Genomic DNA, 19,842 nt, shown 5'->3' on the forward strand with positions numbered 1-19,842 from the left:
ATTTTTGTTGTTCAGCTTCTACGGTGTGCAAGATATCGTAAAAATTTATGAGCACAAAACAAACAGAACGATATTTTTTACATTGTTATAATAAACAGAATTGTATTAAACTTTGAAAAATAAAGGGATATTATCTGTTATTCTGGAAAATAACAAAAAAGCATAGAGTCCCGCGCAAAATTTGAGGGTTTCCCCCTCTTGAAGTTCAAAATGTGTATGGTTCTTCGAGAAAATCGAGAAAATTATTCAGTGGTTTTTGAGCGCGCGTACATCGTGGGCTCAAATCGAACGTTCAAAAGTAGTCAGCCACCTTAAAATATTTCCAACTTAACTTAGCAGTTTCTTTTAGAAATGTGCTTTCGAACGTTTCATTTTTTCAGCTGGTATTTTAAATAGTTTTAACGGCTTTTTACGCTAAAAAAATCTCCAAAAATCTTAAACAACTTTGCGCGACAATGGTGGCTTTTTTCTTCGGTTGTTTTCACCAGAAAATAAATTACATCATAAAAAGCCTTGAAATTGTATTACTCAACCTCAGCCTCGTCAGCGTGTAATTATTCTTTAGAATTTGACTACAGTCCGCAGTAATGAAAGGAATTTACACATCAACGAACAATTGAAACACTTAAAAATTTCACAGGTTGTAGACAATTTCTAAAGAATATATTACACGCTGACGAGGCCGAGGTTGAGCCGCGGGATCTGTGAAATGGCCTATATTTATACATTGAAAGCAATACCATGACGGAACAAACTGCTCTAATTGATGCCATTTTTAATTCAAAAAAGGCAAAGAACAAACATTTTTCAGTTACATAAATTTTATTTCGGAATTTAGAAGGGAGAAAATATTTGGATCAGATGTAAATGATAAATAATCTGCGAATGTCTTCAGGTTGTGCATTTTTTTTCCAGGTGTCATCCTGACGGCCACTTCATGTACACTCAATAATGCTTATTCTAGGCGCTATTCAAGGGAGCACATTAAAATTTTGTTTGTGTAAGGAAAGTCATTGTTCTTGGTTGATCTATCTAGCGCGCGCAATCCATCTTGTGACAGGCGTTCCTCGTAGTGTTTTGGTTTCGGCCGATCCGAATGGCCTACGATCGTGTAAGGAAGGGAATGACGAGTGTAATAGGAGGGTCCTTTTTTACACGTCGCTCCGCTCCTCGCAAGAAATTCGTCGGTTTTCGGAGTAAATTCGCTAGCCCGACTAAAGCAAGGAACGCATGCCATAAAGTGTAGCGCGCGCACATAAACAAAAACTACAAGGAACGCCTGCCATATCTTAGATTACGTGCGATAAAATCGAAGATAAACCAACACAATCAAAATTTTAACGTGCTCCCTTGCGCTATTCACCGAGTCCCAGATGGAAATGATAGACAGAAAGGCATGAAATAAAGCTAGACGAGCAGCAGAAAAAGCGTCTCACATGGTTTGGCCATGTGGCCAGAATGTCGTCATCTGGGATTCAATCACGTCTACCGCAGATGAAGCCCTTGGGCAACAGAAGGGGCTGCAAAAGGATGAGATGGAAGGAATATCTTTCCCGATCGAGGTTTAATTGGGATACATCCACTCCACTTGATGAGGCAATTCGATCCGCCCAGGATAAAAGTGTTGTCGGCGCTATGTGGTTGACCCACGACAGCAACTGATGATAAGTATAGCAGACACAAGTATAAAAAGGAATATTTTATAGGCTGTTTGGATTGAGATGGCATTGCAGTGCATTGTGGGACTGTCTTTAGGGGGCTTACGTCCAAAATGGCGTCTATAACGTCCCTTACTGAAAACATTTCCATAATTGCAAATGCAACTAGATCTAGTGTCTTATTCAACCTCGGTATTGCTAATAAATACTTCAATAAAGAAATCTTTCCTGTCCCTTTTTTCTTTTTTTCTAATCGCCCTTACTATAGTCAAACTAAGAAAACCATGAACACTTAAAATATGTCTGGAATGTTAAACATCATGTTCTGAATAATCACGTGAGAATGAATTCCTTTCTAATTGCCCGTGTCGCATGTGATTGGTCAGAACACAATGATTACTACTGCGACGGTGGTTATCATAATCATCATTATAGCCTTTTAGTAAAAATACAAAGGTGATTATTGAAAATCTCGCGCGCTGATTGGTCAAGAAACTCACACTATCACACGATAATCACCTCCAGCGATAATCCAAAATGGCGGCCAGCCGCTTTTTTGCTGTTACCGGGAAAAAATGTCTTTCATCTTCTTTCTTTTCTTTTTTCTTTTTTTTTTTCTTTTGAAAGAATCACCTGTGTATTTATACTAAAACAATTATTTGCCTCCGCCTCAGTGAATATTGGAAGACTCGCGTCTCGGTAAATATTCCCCGATATTCACTTCGCCTTCGGCGAATAATTGTTAAATAACATATAGTATAATTAACTACAACAACAATAGCTTAATAATTTAATAATAAAACTGTTGAAAATATCACTTGCTGTTAATAAGAGAGTAATGTAATGAACGTTCTAAAATAAATTCATTATTTACAACAACAGCAAACTTTGATTTGAATTAATGTTAAAGTCTATTATTTAGTTGCCATTAAATATCACTTGGGATTGATGCCCACTTAGTCGACTGTCTCAAAACACTGCTATCGATACAGCTTTATCAAAATCTAGATTTTACCTTGTTCTGCTCTAGCTAGCCTGCGTATTTACGAAGAAAATTCCGGATGTGACGCAGGCTAGCTCTAGCCTCCTCCGAATGCATTTCTCTGACTTTGGGCTTCCTGTGTCAGGAGTTTGGACTTCTCGTCCTCAGTCTCCTCATGGTCTATGCCATAGGAAGCCCAAGGAGGTGCCTGCGGAGGAGGCTAGTTCTGCTCAATAGGCCCTTTGCAGTTAACGGTCACGTGTCTGTACTGGTGAGCAAAATTTTTTATTTTATTTTAAATTGGTGATCCTTTTTAGCTACTTGTAAAGAACTGAATGAAACGATGTGTAACCAGTGTGTTACGAAATACAGTTTTATTACGATCTCTCGAAACAGGATGTAGAAAGTGTGTTTGCAGTCCAATAAATTTCACCCATGGGAATCAAAATGTTCATTCATTGCTCTCAGTGAATTAATCAGCACGTGATTACAGAGCTGCAAAGGGCCTATTCTAGGGATAAAGTGGATGGGAATTATAGATAGGTCACATAACCAAAGATTGAGGTAATTATTCTTAGCTTTCACGCGACGCCATGAAAAAAATAAAATCCAAAGTATTCAAAGTATTTTGTTTATACCGATAAAAGAAAAGCTTTACCAAAGTAATTTTGTATTTTTGATGTTTGGTTTTAGATTTATTACGAGTCAAATTCTGTAACGCAATCATTGTCACGCATTTTCAAAGCATTAGAAATAGGGAAATTCGATTGAAATAAGGCGTTTTTATTTTACAGTTTTAGCTGCTCTTTCGGTTTGTGGAGGTTTTGTTGTATATAAGTCTTCGGAAAATGTTCGATGACGTAGTTGGAAGCCAAGAATGGTTAAATCAAGTTACTGATCTTCTGTCTTCCGTAAACAAAGGGTGGCACAAGTTTGCGAGTCATCATGAGTGTCTGTCTGTCATTAAATCTGTTTCATTACTGTACTATCACTATCAAATAACTAATGTCTTGTATGTCGAGGGTGACAGAAGCACAGGTAACAAGGCATCATCACAAGTGTCTGTCTGTCTGTCTGTTCAATCACTGTCACTGTCTTCAGTAGTGTCTTGTACATAGAGGGTAACAGAAGAACAAATACCGACATCTTCCAAGGTGTCATCTGGATTGTTAAGTTCGTATACTTTCTTGGGTAATGGAGAACTAAGGCGAAATTCAGCAGGAGCCTCTTCGTTGCAAAAAACAAAGTCATACAATGTCTGCGAGGTGAAAAGAATATTTATGTTAGAATTTCAGTTCAACAAAATAAGTTCGGTTCAATTAGTTAATTTTTCCAAAGGAAAGAAGTCACTCGCGATACACAGTGAATACATACTGATAGGTGCTTTTAACAAACAATAGTCCTCTAGGATGATCAAAATCAAGGCTAGGCTAAAACACAGCTCGAGCCTTGAAACAACCTCTGGGCTGAAGTCAGGACAAGGCTTAGTCACAGATCGAACCGTGAAACAACCTCTGGGCTTAAGTCAAGGCAAGGCTTATTCACAGATCGAACCGTGAAACAACCTATGAAGTGATCTAAGTCAGGGCATGGCTAACTAACAGATCGAACCCTGAAACAACCTCTGGGCTGATCTAAGTCAGGGCACGGCTAACTAACAGAGCGAACCCTGAAACGACCTCTGGGCTGATCTAAGTCAGGGCACGGCTAACTCACAGTCCGAATCAGAATTTTGCGTGTTGGTTTTTGGCGGTGGAATGAATGCCCGAATCAAGACCTATTAAACTCAAGAACTTCAAAGGTTGAAAACGAATGCACTACCTCTACGCAACGCTTGTTTTCTTAATTCACGGATGAGAAGCGAATCGTCACATTCCAAAGAGTGTATACAAAGACTAAATAATAATTGTAATACATACCTGTAGTTTGTGTGATTTTAAGAAGTATCTTTCTAGACGTGTTCCGTTAGCAAGTCGTACGAGTACACGGAACACATCAGGGTCACTAGGGCTAGGTTCTTCAGGTAGTTGCTCTCTTTTCTCGACCCGTGAACGAGCTATTGACTGAAGTCAGAAAAAATATCAACACGTTAAGAAACAATCTGATATATGATTTGTATGAGGTTAGTGTTTTCTTCTTCTTCTTCTGGTAGAGCCAACCTGCTGCGTGGTGTGGTGTGGTGTGGTGTGGTGTGGTGTGGTGTGGTGTGGTGTGGTGTGGTGTGGTGTGGTGTGGTGTGGTGTGGTGTGGTGTGGTGCGCTGCGCTTTTCTGTGCTGAGCTGTGCTGTGCTGTGCTGTGCTGAGTTGTGCTGTGCTGTGCTGAGTTGTGCTGTGCTGTGCTGAGTTGTGCTGTGTTGTGTTGTGCAGTGCTGTGCTGTGCAGTGCTGTGCTGTGCTGTGCTGTGCAGTGCAGTGCAGTGCAGTGCAGTGCTGAGCTGTGCTGTGCTGTGCTGTGCCGTGCTATGCTGTGCGACTTGGTATACAACATGTATATAACTAACCTCCAATTTGTTTTGTGAAGCTTGTTCTTTTAATCTTATTGCTTCTTCTTCTTTTCTTTTCTTTTCTTGTTCTTCCAGTTTGCGTCGCTCCTACAAGGAAATCATAAGACAATGTTTCAGGTCATGTGGTATTCAAGGTCGTCAAGATGGCTGAAACAAGACTAAGCTAACGAGACGAAATAATATTAATGGTAGGTCGATTCATAAATACAGCTATTTCAAAATAGGTTGGCAAAGGTTTTATTGTCTGATGCCTGTTGCTTACAAATTTGAAATGTGTTGTAGATCATGTGTAAATAGGCAGATTAAGATTGCCGTTTTTCCTTCCAGCAAACGGCAGACATGAAAACATTCTCATTGTTTTCCTGTATTTCACTTTACCTTTAGTAAACCTCCTCACCACACACAAATATTCATTTCTTTATCTACTAGTTGGAAATTTTTGCGATTTCATTCCGCTAATTTTAAAGAATTTATTATTGGTCAACTGACGTTTCACGTTTGCCGATAACGAGAATCACAAACTTTCTAATGATATCAGCATAAAAAATAAGCCGTAAAAAAGTGCAAAAAAGACTGGGAAAATTCCATACTGTTGCGACCTTTCGCTGATCGCATTCACATCACCCATGGAACTTTTCGGGCTCGGAATGCAACAGGAAAGAAAATCCTTCACCAACTCTTTATTTTTGCATTAGAAATAGCTGTTTATCTGTATATCCCATCTGTATACCATAAGGAAGGTGGATTGACGCTAAAGGTGTAGTAACAGGAGCAACAAAAAAGTAGTGCGAGAACAAGCAGCACTGCAAGTTTCACAGGAAATGTTGCTGGTATTACTATCCTATGCGTTACTAGAACAGCTTGATGTAGGTTAGTGATTGTTTAAGGAAACTTAGCTTCGACTAAAAGTCTTTATACCCTTTGTTGCACAAAATAGCTCTCTTTACAACACAACAAATGTATAGCACGCAGAGTAATAATAAAAGCAACCTGCAATGCAACATGTTAAGCGACCACTAAATTGCACGATTTTGCTGCCTGTGTATTATAACCAAATCTTTACTGTTGGGACTAACTCTGTCTTTAGGTTTTGGCCCCAAGAGCAATGCCTATGCATGCTGGTCATGCTTGCAACATATGAATCTTTCTTTGTCACCTTTTCTTTGTCGGCTTTTAATGACTCGTGGTAAGCTTGGTCCTGTTCGTCTCTTAGTGTTTGGGTCTGACTTCTTTCTTGTCTGATACGAAAGATAAAATAGTTTGAAACTTGTCAGTTAATAAGCTAGACGGAGATAAAGACCTAAAACACAAATATCATTGCGTGGGTCGAAAGCTACAGTATACATTTATTTCAATAAAGTTAGTCACCTGAAAAGCTACAAAGCTGAGGCCGACAAGGATTATGGATAGATACATTTTACATTTTTCAACAGCTTGATAACTGTTGATAGACTTGAGATCTTCTACCAGTTACAGTCTCACCTCCTTTGAGCATCCTCAACTGCTGCAGTTTGTGTCGAAACCTTTACTTGTTGAATATGAAATGTTTCCCATGATTCCCAGCGATCACAGTTTTCTAGGTTTTCGGTGACTAACTTTATTGAAATGAGTAGATACAGAGATTGGTAAAACACAAGAGAAGTGTTAGGAGAGGCACAGAAATCGAAGCACAACATGTTGCAATTCACCATCAAGTACTAATGTATTTTACCTTTCTACTCGTGCAGCAATAAGAGCTGGTTCATTATCAGCAACTAGTTGAGCTAATATCGATACATATCGATCAACAGGCATTATACCTGAAAACAAACACAACTGTTACAACATAGTTACTAGACTTTTGTCGTCTAAATGCTAGGTGAAGTAGATGGTAGCCTTGCTTGGAGTAAATATGAAACCATCATATACATGCGAGAAACAAGATTTAGGAGTAGTGGCATCTGGGATAGCGAGATGTAAATTTTTCTTATTCTTTTTCTTATTCTACATCCATCGAGATATAAGCGCCCTTTAGATCCGACAAGTGTACGAGATCGAGTACGAGTACGGAGTTTTAAAACTGGTCCTGTGCGCGTGATTAACTATGAATCATAGTGGATTTCCGATTTTTTACAATTTAAAGTTGTAATCTACGTACACGACCACGAATACGGAATGACAGTGCCAATCTTGAAAAGTTAGAAACTTGTACTCGTACTCGTTCTCTTACTCGTCTTCGGATCTAAATAACAACGAAACAAACCACCATGTTGGTTGATCTAACAAAAGAAGATAGTGAGGAATGTTCTGTTATCGTCAACCAACAAGGAGACTATGACGTTAACATGCACCCCGTGAATTGTTTTCTCCCTAGCCACAAGGGGTTCTCTCTGGATTCTCTGGTTTTCCTCCCTCCATAAAAATCTACGATGTGAAGTGAGTTGAGTGCTGTGTGTTGTAAATAATGAATATAGTGGTAGTGCGTGTGGAGCAAACCTCGCGGAAGAGTCCCGTACGGGGACATCCTCGGGAACCCAGGCGTAAAATTCTGTCGCTCGTTTCTCACAGAATTTTCCCCCTGGGTTCCCGAGGATGGTACCACGTTACTATTACTGAGTCCTCGCTACGCCCCTGATATAAAAAAAATACATTAAACTGAGTAAAACCAATTTTCACAAACCTTCCATCCTTCCTACAACAGTCATTCTGTTATCTCTCAAACAAATCAGTGCTAAAAATGGATACGTAGTTTCACGAAGAGCATTTGACACTAACAAACAAAGATAAAACAACAAGTATTAGTTTTGATATCACCAGTAATTTAAAATGAGAATCTCTTAAACGAATTAAATATAAATAATATTTCATGGAAATCATTTACAACCGTTATTTTCGAGTTTTACAGTTGTAACACAGTTGGTTACTAGAATGCTAGAGGGCTATTTCTTTTGGTTTCATCAGAAACTCAGTCATAAGGGATAGAAACGTGTAACCATACATTTCTTTAGTGCGATGTTCCGGAAAATTCAACTTTTTCTTGACAAATTTCTTCCCAGTAAATCACGTCCTCTTGCTTCAAAAGTTACCAAAACTAGACCAAAGACAGGTATCCCAAATGTTTGATTGGAAGATTCAGTAAATCTCCTCTGAATGTCAGGAAATTCTGCGAGAAGTCTGGTAGGTGAGAGAAGCGTACTAATTTGTATACAGTCCTTTGACTAAACGTTGTCGTTGATCGGATTATCCCTACGCGCTTAGACCGAAAAGGATAACGGGTAAATTACCCAGAACTTGCGTCATCCAAACTGCTCGCCAGTTTAAATCTTCGCCGTATGCTCGAGGCATGGTTTCAGCAAATTAAATGGGATCGAAAAAAGCGAGCTCAAGACGTGTTAGATAACATATGCGGCAGCTAGTAACTGTGAATTAATTATCCCCATGATCCTTTTCGGTCTTGGCGCGTAGGGATGAAGCCGATCAAACGACAACGTTTAGTCAAAGGACTGTATCTGAACAATCCGCAGCATGGTTAAAGTGTTACACTTTTCAACTCCCTTATGAATTTCTAGTTTCATCACACGAGGCATAGGTGCGCAGTCAGGGACACACTCCGAAGTAAAAACCGTGGGGATGATCATCGAAAAAAAAAAATTAACCCCTAAAAGAGAGAGTTTGGGCGTAATTTGTAGCCCCAAAATCATCGAGTTAATTGCAACAATAAAAGTGTATATATACTGTAACTGAATTGCCCTATTTCACTATGACGTCACTGCTTGTTTATGTGGGGGATAGAATCGCCAAATCCAATAGAAAATTCAACAAAATTTGCTCCTAGCGAAACAGTATAATCTAAAATGGCCTGGTTTTCAGATATAATATGTGTCAATATGTACTAAAAAATATTCTGAGAGTTTGCTGGCTATTCTACTTCTCTTCTTGGATTGATACGGGTTTTCGAATTTGCGGTGAATTTGCGTTGATTTGACCCCCTCCGACGACCATGATCCTTTGCGTTTAAACAATAGATTGTTTTGATGTGACGTCATAGTGAAATAGGGCAATTGCGTACAGCAAGGAACCAACAGCTTCCCCTTTTCCATCCCTAAAAAATGGAGTTGACTCATGATTTCAACCCCTAAAAGAAACGACAACCATTCCGCCCTTTGTTGTATGGGTGCAGGTCCCCCCCCCCCCCCCCCCTCTCTCTCCCAAGAGTTGTTTCAGGCTATGTAAGGAGGCTTAAATAAGTACCTCTATATCCTTCAGCTGAACGGACATCGACAGCCCAGAATAACATACATCCATTAACATACTCTATAAACCCAGAATTCATCATGGTAGATCTGCAAAATATCATACAGTTTGTTTCAGGATATCATAGTCACTAATGTAAAACAATGGAAAGTTTTGCACCCTTGTCAAGTCATGGAGAGCACGAAAGGGGAAAGGGCTGCTGAGGGAGGGCTGAGTAGGAAAGCAACACAGACAAGAGATTATACAATCCAAAATAATGGTCCTCACGTCTGACCATATTGCACTCTAGAGAGCTATGTGTTTTAACTTGTAAAAATACTCATTCAAATTAGTATTTTTACATCACATCGTCTAGTGAATCTTTAAAACACTAGCTGTAATGAGAAGATGGGGCAAGAAAATCATTCACGTACTTGCTTGAGTAATGTAAATTGTTTGCTGTTTTTTTTGACAGTGTGCAAAGGAAAAGTGGAGAAAATACTCCTTAACACAACCAACATGCATAAATGTTACTGACGTGTAACATCTCACAATGTTATACCAATGACCAACTGTAACAAACATTTGACAAAACAATGCAAAAAAGCTCATTATACTTTGTGCACGACCAGCTGATGTGAAATCTGAAAAACGTTAGCCAATTAGAGTCGAGAACATTTGCAAAACTGAGGTATCGTTTTTCCTCTTGAAATTATGGATTTCCAGGCCACCAAAAAAAAACCTGAGCTAATAAGTGCTTGATAACAATGACACAATACTTAAATGAAGTTTATATTTCTTTTGCAATGGTGGGCATGCATGATATTTGTGACCGGTCAGTTTTAACAAAGTTCATTATGACACCGCAGTTTTGCAGTGACTACATTTATACGCCACTATTTCAGATCAGCTGGAATGCTCTATTTTTTATACTATTAATTCTTACAAATCAAGAGTTGAAGTAATGGGCTACTTTCACAATAAGACGGTCATCTTGAATTGCAAGGCATTACGGGGCATCCAGGGGCAAAAAAAGCTTTGCCACAGCAATGATGTTGACAATCACTCACCACGAGTGAATACAATACGATGTTAATAAAAGTGGCACATTGATCACCTTTACTCATAAAAGAAAGACAAACACACAAAACTATATATATTTTCCGTCATCTTTGTTTAAATAAAATAGATAATAAATAAAAAATAGGATTTAGCAGTGGCATTTCCACAGAGTGGCTCTTCATCCACTGGATTCCAATTGGAATTTAGAAGTTGATTTTTGCAGAGGGAGGAAAGCCGTAGAACCTGGAAAACCCTTGAAGCACAGGAGAGAACCAACAAACAACTCAACTCACATACGACACTGTGACTCGAACCTGGGTTGCATTGGTGAGAGGCGAGCACTCTCACCGCTACACCACCCATGTTTTGTTTTGTTTTGCCCGCTGGCAATTTGCTGCCATATCATTGAAGTAGTCCATCGTTTTAGCCAAAAATAATACAGGGTATAATCATACTAACCTGCAAAATGCAGGAGTGTGCTGGTGGTCATCAGAATGAAGGTAAACTAAAACAAACCTCAGTTCTCTTTTAGCGTCATTGAGCACCTGTAAACAGAAATACAGGCCATTGATATTTCAATATTCAAAAATAGTATTAGCCTTAATGGAGTAGCAGAACATGTTGCATTATAGGGCTGCTTTAGGGGATGCTTTATACTTATATGGCATCGTCTTCACTTGGTGATAGTGATAGTGATAGGAAACCTTAATTGTCATGTTAATTTTCAAATTTCTTTTATTTTTTTTGATGAATACAGTACAGCCCAGATGTATGTCACAGTAACACGCGTGCACTCCGTTAACGGAGTACACTCGTACTAGTGTAGTTCGTCCATCCGCGTGTAGTACACTCTAAAAACTCAGCAAAATTACACGCAGCCCAATAGCTCATTAATTTCAGTCTGATTCCCGAGGGATTTGTAATGTATTTGTTGATCGCTGAATAGGTGATAACACAGATGTTTTTCTTTTCCTACGTAAGACACTTCTGATGTTTTGACTCGACTTTTGGCATGTAGCATAAGATCATATTCTTTTAATGTTAAAGTTTGTGGCTCCTCTTACAGCTACATGTAACTAATGAAGCATTCCTTTCTACAACTCCAGAAAGGCTAATACTATGTAGGTTAATAAAGAAATCCAATGAAGATTTTCTATCACATCAATAACACAGAATATGGGAAACAAAATTCCATGACTTTGATCAAAGATCTCTTTACCTTGGGGTTACGTTATACCATTTCTGACCATGTGTCATTCTCTTGAAAAAAAATTTCTTTGTTTGAGTTGTATCCATATTCATGTGTCTTCTCGAGTGCAACCATTAAACAAAGATATAATGCTCTAGAGAATGACAGGTACATGTAGCCAGAAATAGGAAACCCCACACCCAGAGATCTATTCTGTCTATAGCTGCTGCAGTATTTTAATTTTCAACAAAAAATTCATCGAAAATTCCATGACTTTTTCATGATCTCAACAATTTACTTTTGAAACTTCATTAGTTTTCCAAGACTGAAATACAAATTTCAAGTTCTGTGCCTTGTATAAATGAATCCTAGTTTTCACATTCATCCAAAATCATGATGGCTTCATATCAAACAAACTCTCTAAAAATGACACATGTTTACATGAGATAGAGTGCTAATAATATACCTGTGAAATAGATAGCTAGCTAACTAATTACTAAACTTTGGTTGCCTAAGTCTAATTAGTTAAAGAAATAGGCGAGCCGTGATGGGTAAACTAGTGCATCGTGTGCTACTCAAGGGCGTGCATTTTAAAATATTTTTTAACACACTTACAAAAACTTAAATGTTCTATTGTACTTTTTCTATTGTACTATTGTGCTTTTCCTTTGTATAATTTGACATGTTAGCATTTTTGTATCTATTCATTTGCATATTGAGCTATAAACGCCTGTGCCCTTGTCATGCCTCACTGAATTCCTATGTCTTGTCTAATTAAGGACGGTGCCTACTATTGTCCAAGCGCACACGTACTGCGCATCTACATTCGAGGAATTTCAAAATTTATTACTCGAATTGCAGGAAACAAAACGTTTATTTTCAATAAAAGTTAAAGCAGAAAACGATCTTAAATAACCCAGGCTTGTTAAAGAGATAATTTGCTAAGGTTTAAGTATTATTGACAAAGAATCAAGTTTTTTTGGGCAAGTTTCAGTGAAAAAATGGCAGACTCATAGTTCTAAAAAACCAAATCCTTTCAATAATAAAGCTTTTTACCGTTTCTTTAGATTTAATCCTATAAAACCTGAATAAAAACAAGCATGAAATACATATGAAATTGAAAATTTACCATTTATTAATATCTAGGTGTGTAATTATAGTTTTGAAAATCTTTTTTTGGTCGCTAAACACTTTCATCATGAAATTCTTTTACTTTGGAAGTTCTCAATCTAAAAAATCATCTTATTACGTACCAAATATTTCAGAAATTCCTTTCTGCTGTTAAGTAAAAAGTCAATAATAACTTCACTTCAAACCCAATAGTCTTTCTGGAACTATAAAGCTTATAAATATCGAGTTTTTCTCTGTGTATTTTGCTTGCATGGCAGGAAGCAGCATGTTTAGATTGATGTGCAAACGCGCCGAAAACAGAGTTTGTCACGCCGTTTTGTATGCTGCGTAACGCTTGTCACGCATTCGGCATAAGATTTATCCCTAATAACGTTCTTTAAAAATTCGTATCTCTTAAAAATGCCTGGATACCCCTATTTTTTCTTCGTCTAAATGATAGAGTAAATGCTAAATTAGCCTCGTGAAATGAAATTTATAAAAAATAATTGGTTTTGAAAAGAATATGGACACAATCTTTATATACCTACTGATTGAAAATAGGGAGCACGAAGCTAAAAAATTATATATGTTATAGCCAACTATTAAAGACATGGTAGAATTGGGTATATTTTAGTAAAGAAACAAAGTGCCAGTCATTTAGGGCGATTTAAATTAGAAATTTCTCAAAATCTTTTGAAAAAAAAAATTTTCCTGGTGTTAGTAAAATCATGACGTCGTCACTTTTTAATGATTTTTAAGCCTTATTATTTCTTTTAAATGCATGGTGACCCCTACTTTTCTAACCAGAATTTGACAACCCTTTGATAGGTTAAAATAATTCACATAGTCATTTAAAAAAATAATTGATTCTCAATTAGTAGGCACCGTCCTTAAGCACTAACTATCTCCTATTTCATCCTAACTATTTCACGGGTATATAATTTGCACTCTATGATAATACTTTTAGTTAAAATTGTTTACCTGGCTATAGGTGCCTTGGTAGAAGTTAGGATGAACTGTGCCATATTTTTCTTCAAACTCCTTTTTAAAGTGCAATACATCATCTAAAGCAGTTCTACGGGCTGATATGGAAAACAGAAATGACATATGTACTGAAATCTAATCAATGTGCAAAAAACTGTGATAAGAAATTTGACAGATATTTCTTTTCACTTCCACTCAGATAATAATGCTGTAGCAGCCACTATTTTTAGTGAATATAACAATATGCTGCTAAATTTAATTGCATGACAAAAAAAAAACATGGACAACGGCTATCATCTCCTTCTAAGTCACTGGCAAATTAATTCTAATTACTTTGACTGATTACTAATCACTCATTTTCACTATTGAAGCCCCCAACCTCTAAAAAGCCACCCCCCTCCCCTCCCTCTTTTTATAAGCCTGAGCCAGCAAAAATCATTTAAGCCTCCAGCCTCTGAAAGCCCCTTCCCTAAGGGAGACCATTGATTTGAATGGTGTGATCATTTTTCCTTTAAAAGTACTTTCACATGTCAAGATTATGAATAAAAATAATAATGAATATTTTCTCAAAGATCATGAAAATTTATTGTGCCCCATGACTCTAATAACCCCCTTTCCCATAATGTAACCTCTCAGTCCAAAAGCATTGAAAAGAATAAGCCCCCTTGGGCTTTATTAGAGGAAATAGGGTACTTACGGTAGTAGAAAGATGGCCAGACTAGTGTCACTGAAACCAAACAAGAATTTTTTTTAAATCCTTTCTATTTATAAATGTTAAACCAGCCACTTTTTACACCATTGTCACACTAAATTTGGTTGATTTTGATTGAAACTGGGCTAAGATATAGCTTATCATAATCTTAGGCTGCTCAAGTATTGAGAATATAACATAATAAAGAATAATGGCTGCTATTCTACAAACTCCAATATTTTTTAAGTCAAAAAAGATATTTGAAAAAGGAAAATGACATTTCACTATCAAAGATCTTTCAATCCAGGCAAAAAAGTCAGAAAATTGATCACTGTGGCACTTTAAGTAATGCAAGTTAAACAAAATAAATTATTATAATGTTTGTAACAATGCTAGACCATGGTGCAGTGTGTTTGCTACCTTAGAGAAGGATCATGGTTCTGAGAATGATCATTGGCACTTACTTATAAAACTGAAGACATTGGTAACTACACTAGAGGTGAACCTAAATGGTAACAGTAGAATAGAAAACATCCAATTACACCATCCCTGGAAGAACAAGAATGAAAAAACAACAATAAATTAAAACCAAGAGAAAATGAACTAATCATGTGCACACTTTGATGCTATTTTAAGAATCAGTGATGCTATTTTTGACTCCATACCGGCACGATAATCATTCTTTCACTTTAATGCCTCATTTTAGGACACAAAAAGCACCATATTTAAAAAAATAGCATCAAACTGTGCACATGGTAGTTACAAGGCTATACAGGTAGGATTCCTTCTCCTACAGTAGTTCATATTCTCTTGTTAAAACTTATTACTATAACCACTAAACTGTGTCTGTTCTTCTCCTTAGTTTGTGAGGCCTTTTACTCATGTAAATGCCAATATTCAGCTTAGCATTAAAAGTCAAGCTATAGATGCACCGCTAAATTAAATGAAATACAGAACTGAAGTTAATTTCTCTATCTGCCCTAGGAAGCATTCTTGCTTCAATGTACAATAAATTCCATGTCTTGGCATGTTTTTAAATTCCCAAGGACTAGTACATAAGGCACCACACATCATTCATTTTTGTCACCAAGCAAGTCATTTGCATCAGGGATAATTTTTTACTTTAGAAAAATGTGTTGGTTTTCTAGTATAATTAGATTACCCAATCAAAGTGTCTGGAATAATGGGCAATCTGCATGACACCAGATGTACTTAAATGTTGTCCTATAATACAGACTATATGCCATATTTCAGGGCTTAAAATAATGGTCTGCTTTATGTCTACAAATAATAAAAGGGCACCACTCTTCGTAATAAGAAAGAATAACGGAATTGCTGCGTGTTCTTATAAAGCACACACCTTGACCAATCAGAACAGGGTGATTTATGGCAGACATTTAATAAAATGAAATAATACTCTACCATGTTTGGCCTGTGTACATCTACTGCTTGATCAGTTCTTTCAGTGTTAGCAGCAACAACATTAGAACTTCCAGTAGTGCCATTTTTTAATGGTGGGCTATCCACCTCATTCGGTTCTTCATGGAATACTGTCGCTGCTCCCTCTGCCTTGTTAAATGTGTCTTGTACAGCAGTCTGTTAATAAGCAAATGACAACATGTAAATTATGCATAGAGGCTGTGTGCCCTCTATATAGCGTGTGCTCTGAACCAATCAAAGACCGAGTTTTTGTACAGCTATTTTATGATTTTATATTTTGAGGCAAAGCGGTCTGGATGAAAACAGACCAATCAGAATGGATCTATGTAACACAGCAGCTTTCTTGGCTTGAACAAAGTGCTTTTCTCACGCAAAGCCTCACATTCAATCACTTAAGAATGAGGTTACATGGGATTATACAAAGGGGTTCATTCCTATATGAATAAACTTGGAGCAGTGTGACCTCTGAGTGGTTGGAATACCTCAGGTTGAGCCAGTCTTCTAAAGTTTAATGTTTTTGTTTTTTATTCTGAGCTTAGTGTTCTGTCGATGTTGAGTAAAAATACTGAGTTGGATTTGCATTGCAATGCATTATGGGAATGCTTTAAGCCACATCTACACGAGCAAGTTTTCCTTGACAAGGAAAAGGTGGCATGCTAGCTTTTCCCTGTCAAGGAAAAACTGTCAAGGCTGAAATTTGCTTGTGTAGATGAACGAGGAAAATGTGGCAAGAAACATTAATGAGTTTAGTTCTCAGTCTTTCTGCTCGCTCTCCTGTTAAAATAGAAAATGGTGGCTAGAGCGAAAATAAGTTGGAGTGATAAAGCTGTTTTTGACTACTGGAAAAAAAATTTCGTTAATACTCCGCTGATTAAATGGCATTGCAGGCACAGCCAAAACTTGTCAAGTAAAACTTGCTCAGCATCTACACAAGCAAGAAAACCTTGTCAAGGAAAAATTGTCAAAGAAAACTTGCTGATTGTCTACACAAGCAATGAAAATACTCCATTTTACAGTTCCATTCAGTGACCACGAATAATAGTTCCTAGCCGAGGCTGGAGTTACCACACATGATAAACTGTAGTTTTGCTATGTGCAGAAACTCCAGCCTCGGGCAGAACTATTATTCGTGGTCACTGAATGGAACTGTAAAATGGAGTATTGTCAAGGAAAACTTGCTCATATAGATGGGGCTTTAGGGAACAAGATAGACCCCATCTTGAAAAATATGTACCCTAAATAGTCCCACAATGCACTGCAAAGTGAACACTCAATCCCCTTTAGGTCAAAAGTTTACGCTGACATCATCAATTTAAGGTAAAAGCTCATATCTCTAAGCTTATGTTCGTTTTCGCGAGGACAGCCTGAATTTTTTTCATGCAACTAATAAAGACACGTAACGGAGATTTTAAAGATTATGAATGGGCGGGGGATCTTAAATGTGACAAAATTACGAATGATCAAAAGAAGAAAAGCGAAATATTGAGATGAATTCGCATCTTTAAGACATCACATTTGAAAGCACTTCAAAGCCAAAACAGACTGCATTTTCCCCTAAATATTTAACCACGATGTATAATAATCCTTGCACTTTAAGCATTTCTTTCATATAAAATAAACAAATGAAGAATAAGAAGAACAGAACTCACTTCGATGTCCCATTGATGTCTCTCTAGTATTGCTGTACATTCATCAACATCTTCCATTCCTGTTATGTCCTAGAAATATAGCTCAATTGTGTCAAGTTGAAGCCCGACTCAAATTAATTAGCTTATAACACCAAATAATTGGGAATACATAAGTTTAAGTACCTGAAAATGAGATAAAACTCCAAGTTGAATTTCATTGAGGTTGTCTTCGGGCGCCGCCATCTTGAATATTAAAAGACTGAGAAACACGTCATGGACTGACACAGGAAGCCCATGTAATAATATCTCAAATGAAAATAATAATGACGATAATAATAATAATAATAATAATAATAATAATAATAATAATAATAATAATAGTCATCATCATCATCATCATCATCAAGAGAATATGGTTTTTCGTACGAGGGTGGCACAAAATAGCAAAATCTATGCTAACAAACCTGTGGCCCTCAAAGAACGTTTCAAATGATTTTACATGCACTGTGGTGTTTTTCAAATCGCTCCAACTACCAGCAAATTCAATTGTTTTTTAGATGTTTTTTACATGGGATATTTAAGCATCGTTCATAATTTCCCAAAGATTTGCTCCCATCCAATAAACTCCCGACATTTTTTTACTTAAAACAATAGAATGGCCGCCGTCAGTAAAATTATAAAAACTGAGGTATATTTTGAGTAAATAATTCGGCTAAAACTTTACTGGAATAATCTTTAAAGTATATATCAAGGGTAAAATGTACTGTGACGGATTTAGGGGGGGTTCATTGGGTGCAAAAAATTCAATTGGTCACGTGTCGGTAGAGTACAGGTATCATATATCACGTGCGCATGATGCCTGGGTGCTGTCCGATTGTTCGAAAGGGGACGAATAACATGCTTCTATAAAATCTCAACGGCTAAAATAGTGGTTACATTTGGTTTATGAAAAAAAGTTATTAATCAGAAGGCAATCTATGACTGATGTCACAAAATTCAATTGGTCGCGTGTCGATAGCCGGCAGGTATCATATCTCACGTGCGGTGCGTGTTGTCCGATCGTTAGGAAGGGGACGAATAATACGCTTTTGTAAAATTTCAAAGGCTAAAATAGTTAAATTTATGGTTAAATTTGATTTATGAAAAAAAATTATTTAAAACCGTAACAAAATAATAAAGATTAAATTAGAAGGCAATTTTTGACCGATGTGCTGTCCGATTGTTCGAAAGGGGACGAATGATATGCTTTTATAAAATCTCAACGGCTAAAATAGTGGTTACATTTGGTTTATGAAAAAAAGTTACTTCAAAAACTAAAAAAAAAATCATAAAAATTTAATAAGAAGGCAATCTATGACTGACGTCACAAAGTTCAATTATTTGGAAAAACAAATTCAATAAAATAAATTTGACGTCAAATTAACGTAGAGAAAAATATGCATTGTGGGCGGATCCATTTTACAAGCAGCTGCCTTTAATGATCGACGCAGTGTCATGACGCAACTCAATAAAATATATATATCCCTTGCTTTTGTTTTTGGTAGGTGGCGACTTATGGTGCAATTCATCCTTAATAATTAAAGGAGTGACACGGCTATTTTTGGGCGGTCAAGTCATTTTCTTGACGTTAATAGGTTCAATATGTATAGGTTTGAACTCGCAGATGTTAGCATTACCTACGAATAGCTAGTGGTTTGGAGATCAACCTTAGAAGAAAGACAATGAACCGATTGAGATCTAGGATTTCTAAAACAGGAAAGTTTGCATTTTCTGGCATTCAGGGGAACTCTCCGAGTCCAGAACGACCTCTTACAAACCCAGACCACAGCCCATGTCCACAAGCTGTACATATCTATACCCAACTTACGCCAGGTCTTGGTAGAAGAATACCAATAGAAGATGAGGCTGCTGCAATGGTCCACTTTACGTTTGAGAAGAAATACCAACGTAGGATAGAATGGCTCTACTCGCCTGCTTCCAGCAGCAGTCCGACAGTACGTGCGTGAAGGAAAATGTATACAGTCAATTCAAAAAACGTTGTCGTCGACCGGCTCAAGCCTACGCGACTGGACCGAAAGGAATATGGGTGAAAATCACTGAAGCGGTTAAATATTCGTTCTGAATTATTTGTTTCCGCTAGTAGTAAAGATAATAATGGCGAGAAACAATCCATTAAATGCATGTCTTTGGGTTTAGGGAAAGAAAAACAAAGTAGTTATGAGAAGAGATAACTAGCTAAAAACTAGTGTGAGCTGCGTCGATGTTTCTAATGAAACAGTAATGATAAAAAGGTAAATTATACACCGTGAAAAGATGAAAAAACTTACTGACGTTTCGGACGCTAGTCCTTCGTCGGAGTAAAAGAAAAAGAGGTGGTAGAAAG

The 19,842-nt window shown here is 37.2% G+C and overlaps 1 protein-coding gene across 1 annotated transcript; it reads right to left on the reverse strand.

Annotated features, from left to right (window-relative positions):
• Nucleotides 1-1,686: 1,686 nt before the first annotated feature.
• On the reverse strand, nucleotides 1,687-17,717 carry LOC116306208 (FAS-associated factor 2). The gene is made up of 14 exons (XM_031716261.2): nucleotides 17,643-17,717; nucleotides 17,481-17,549; nucleotides 15,814-15,987; nucleotides 14,856-14,940; nucleotides 14,398-14,427; nucleotides 13,698-13,798; nucleotides 10,877-10,962; nucleotides 9,374-9,465; nucleotides 7,803-7,892; nucleotides 6,855-6,942; nucleotides 6,300-6,381; nucleotides 5,141-5,230; nucleotides 4,560-4,703; nucleotides 1,687-3,898 (listed from the first exon to the last, which is right to left on the reverse strand). The coding sequence occupies exons 1-14, from the start codon at nucleotides 17,700-17,702 to the stop codon at nucleotides 3,719-3,721; spliced, it is 1,371 nt and encodes a 456-aa protein (XP_031572121.2). The 5' UTR covers nucleotides 17,703-17,717; the 3' UTR covers nucleotides 1,687-3,718.
• Nucleotides 17,718-19,842: the final 2,125 nt, after the last annotated feature.

This window comes from Actinia tenebrosa, unplaced genomic scaffold, assembly GCF_029948245.1.
Source record: "Actinia tenebrosa isolate PJP-AT-01 unplaced genomic scaffold, QUT_ActTen_1.0 utg344__unscaffolded, whole genome shotgun sequence".
NCBI classification, from domain to species: Eukaryota; Metazoa; Cnidaria; class Anthozoa; order Actiniaria; family Actiniidae; genus Actinia; species Actinia tenebrosa.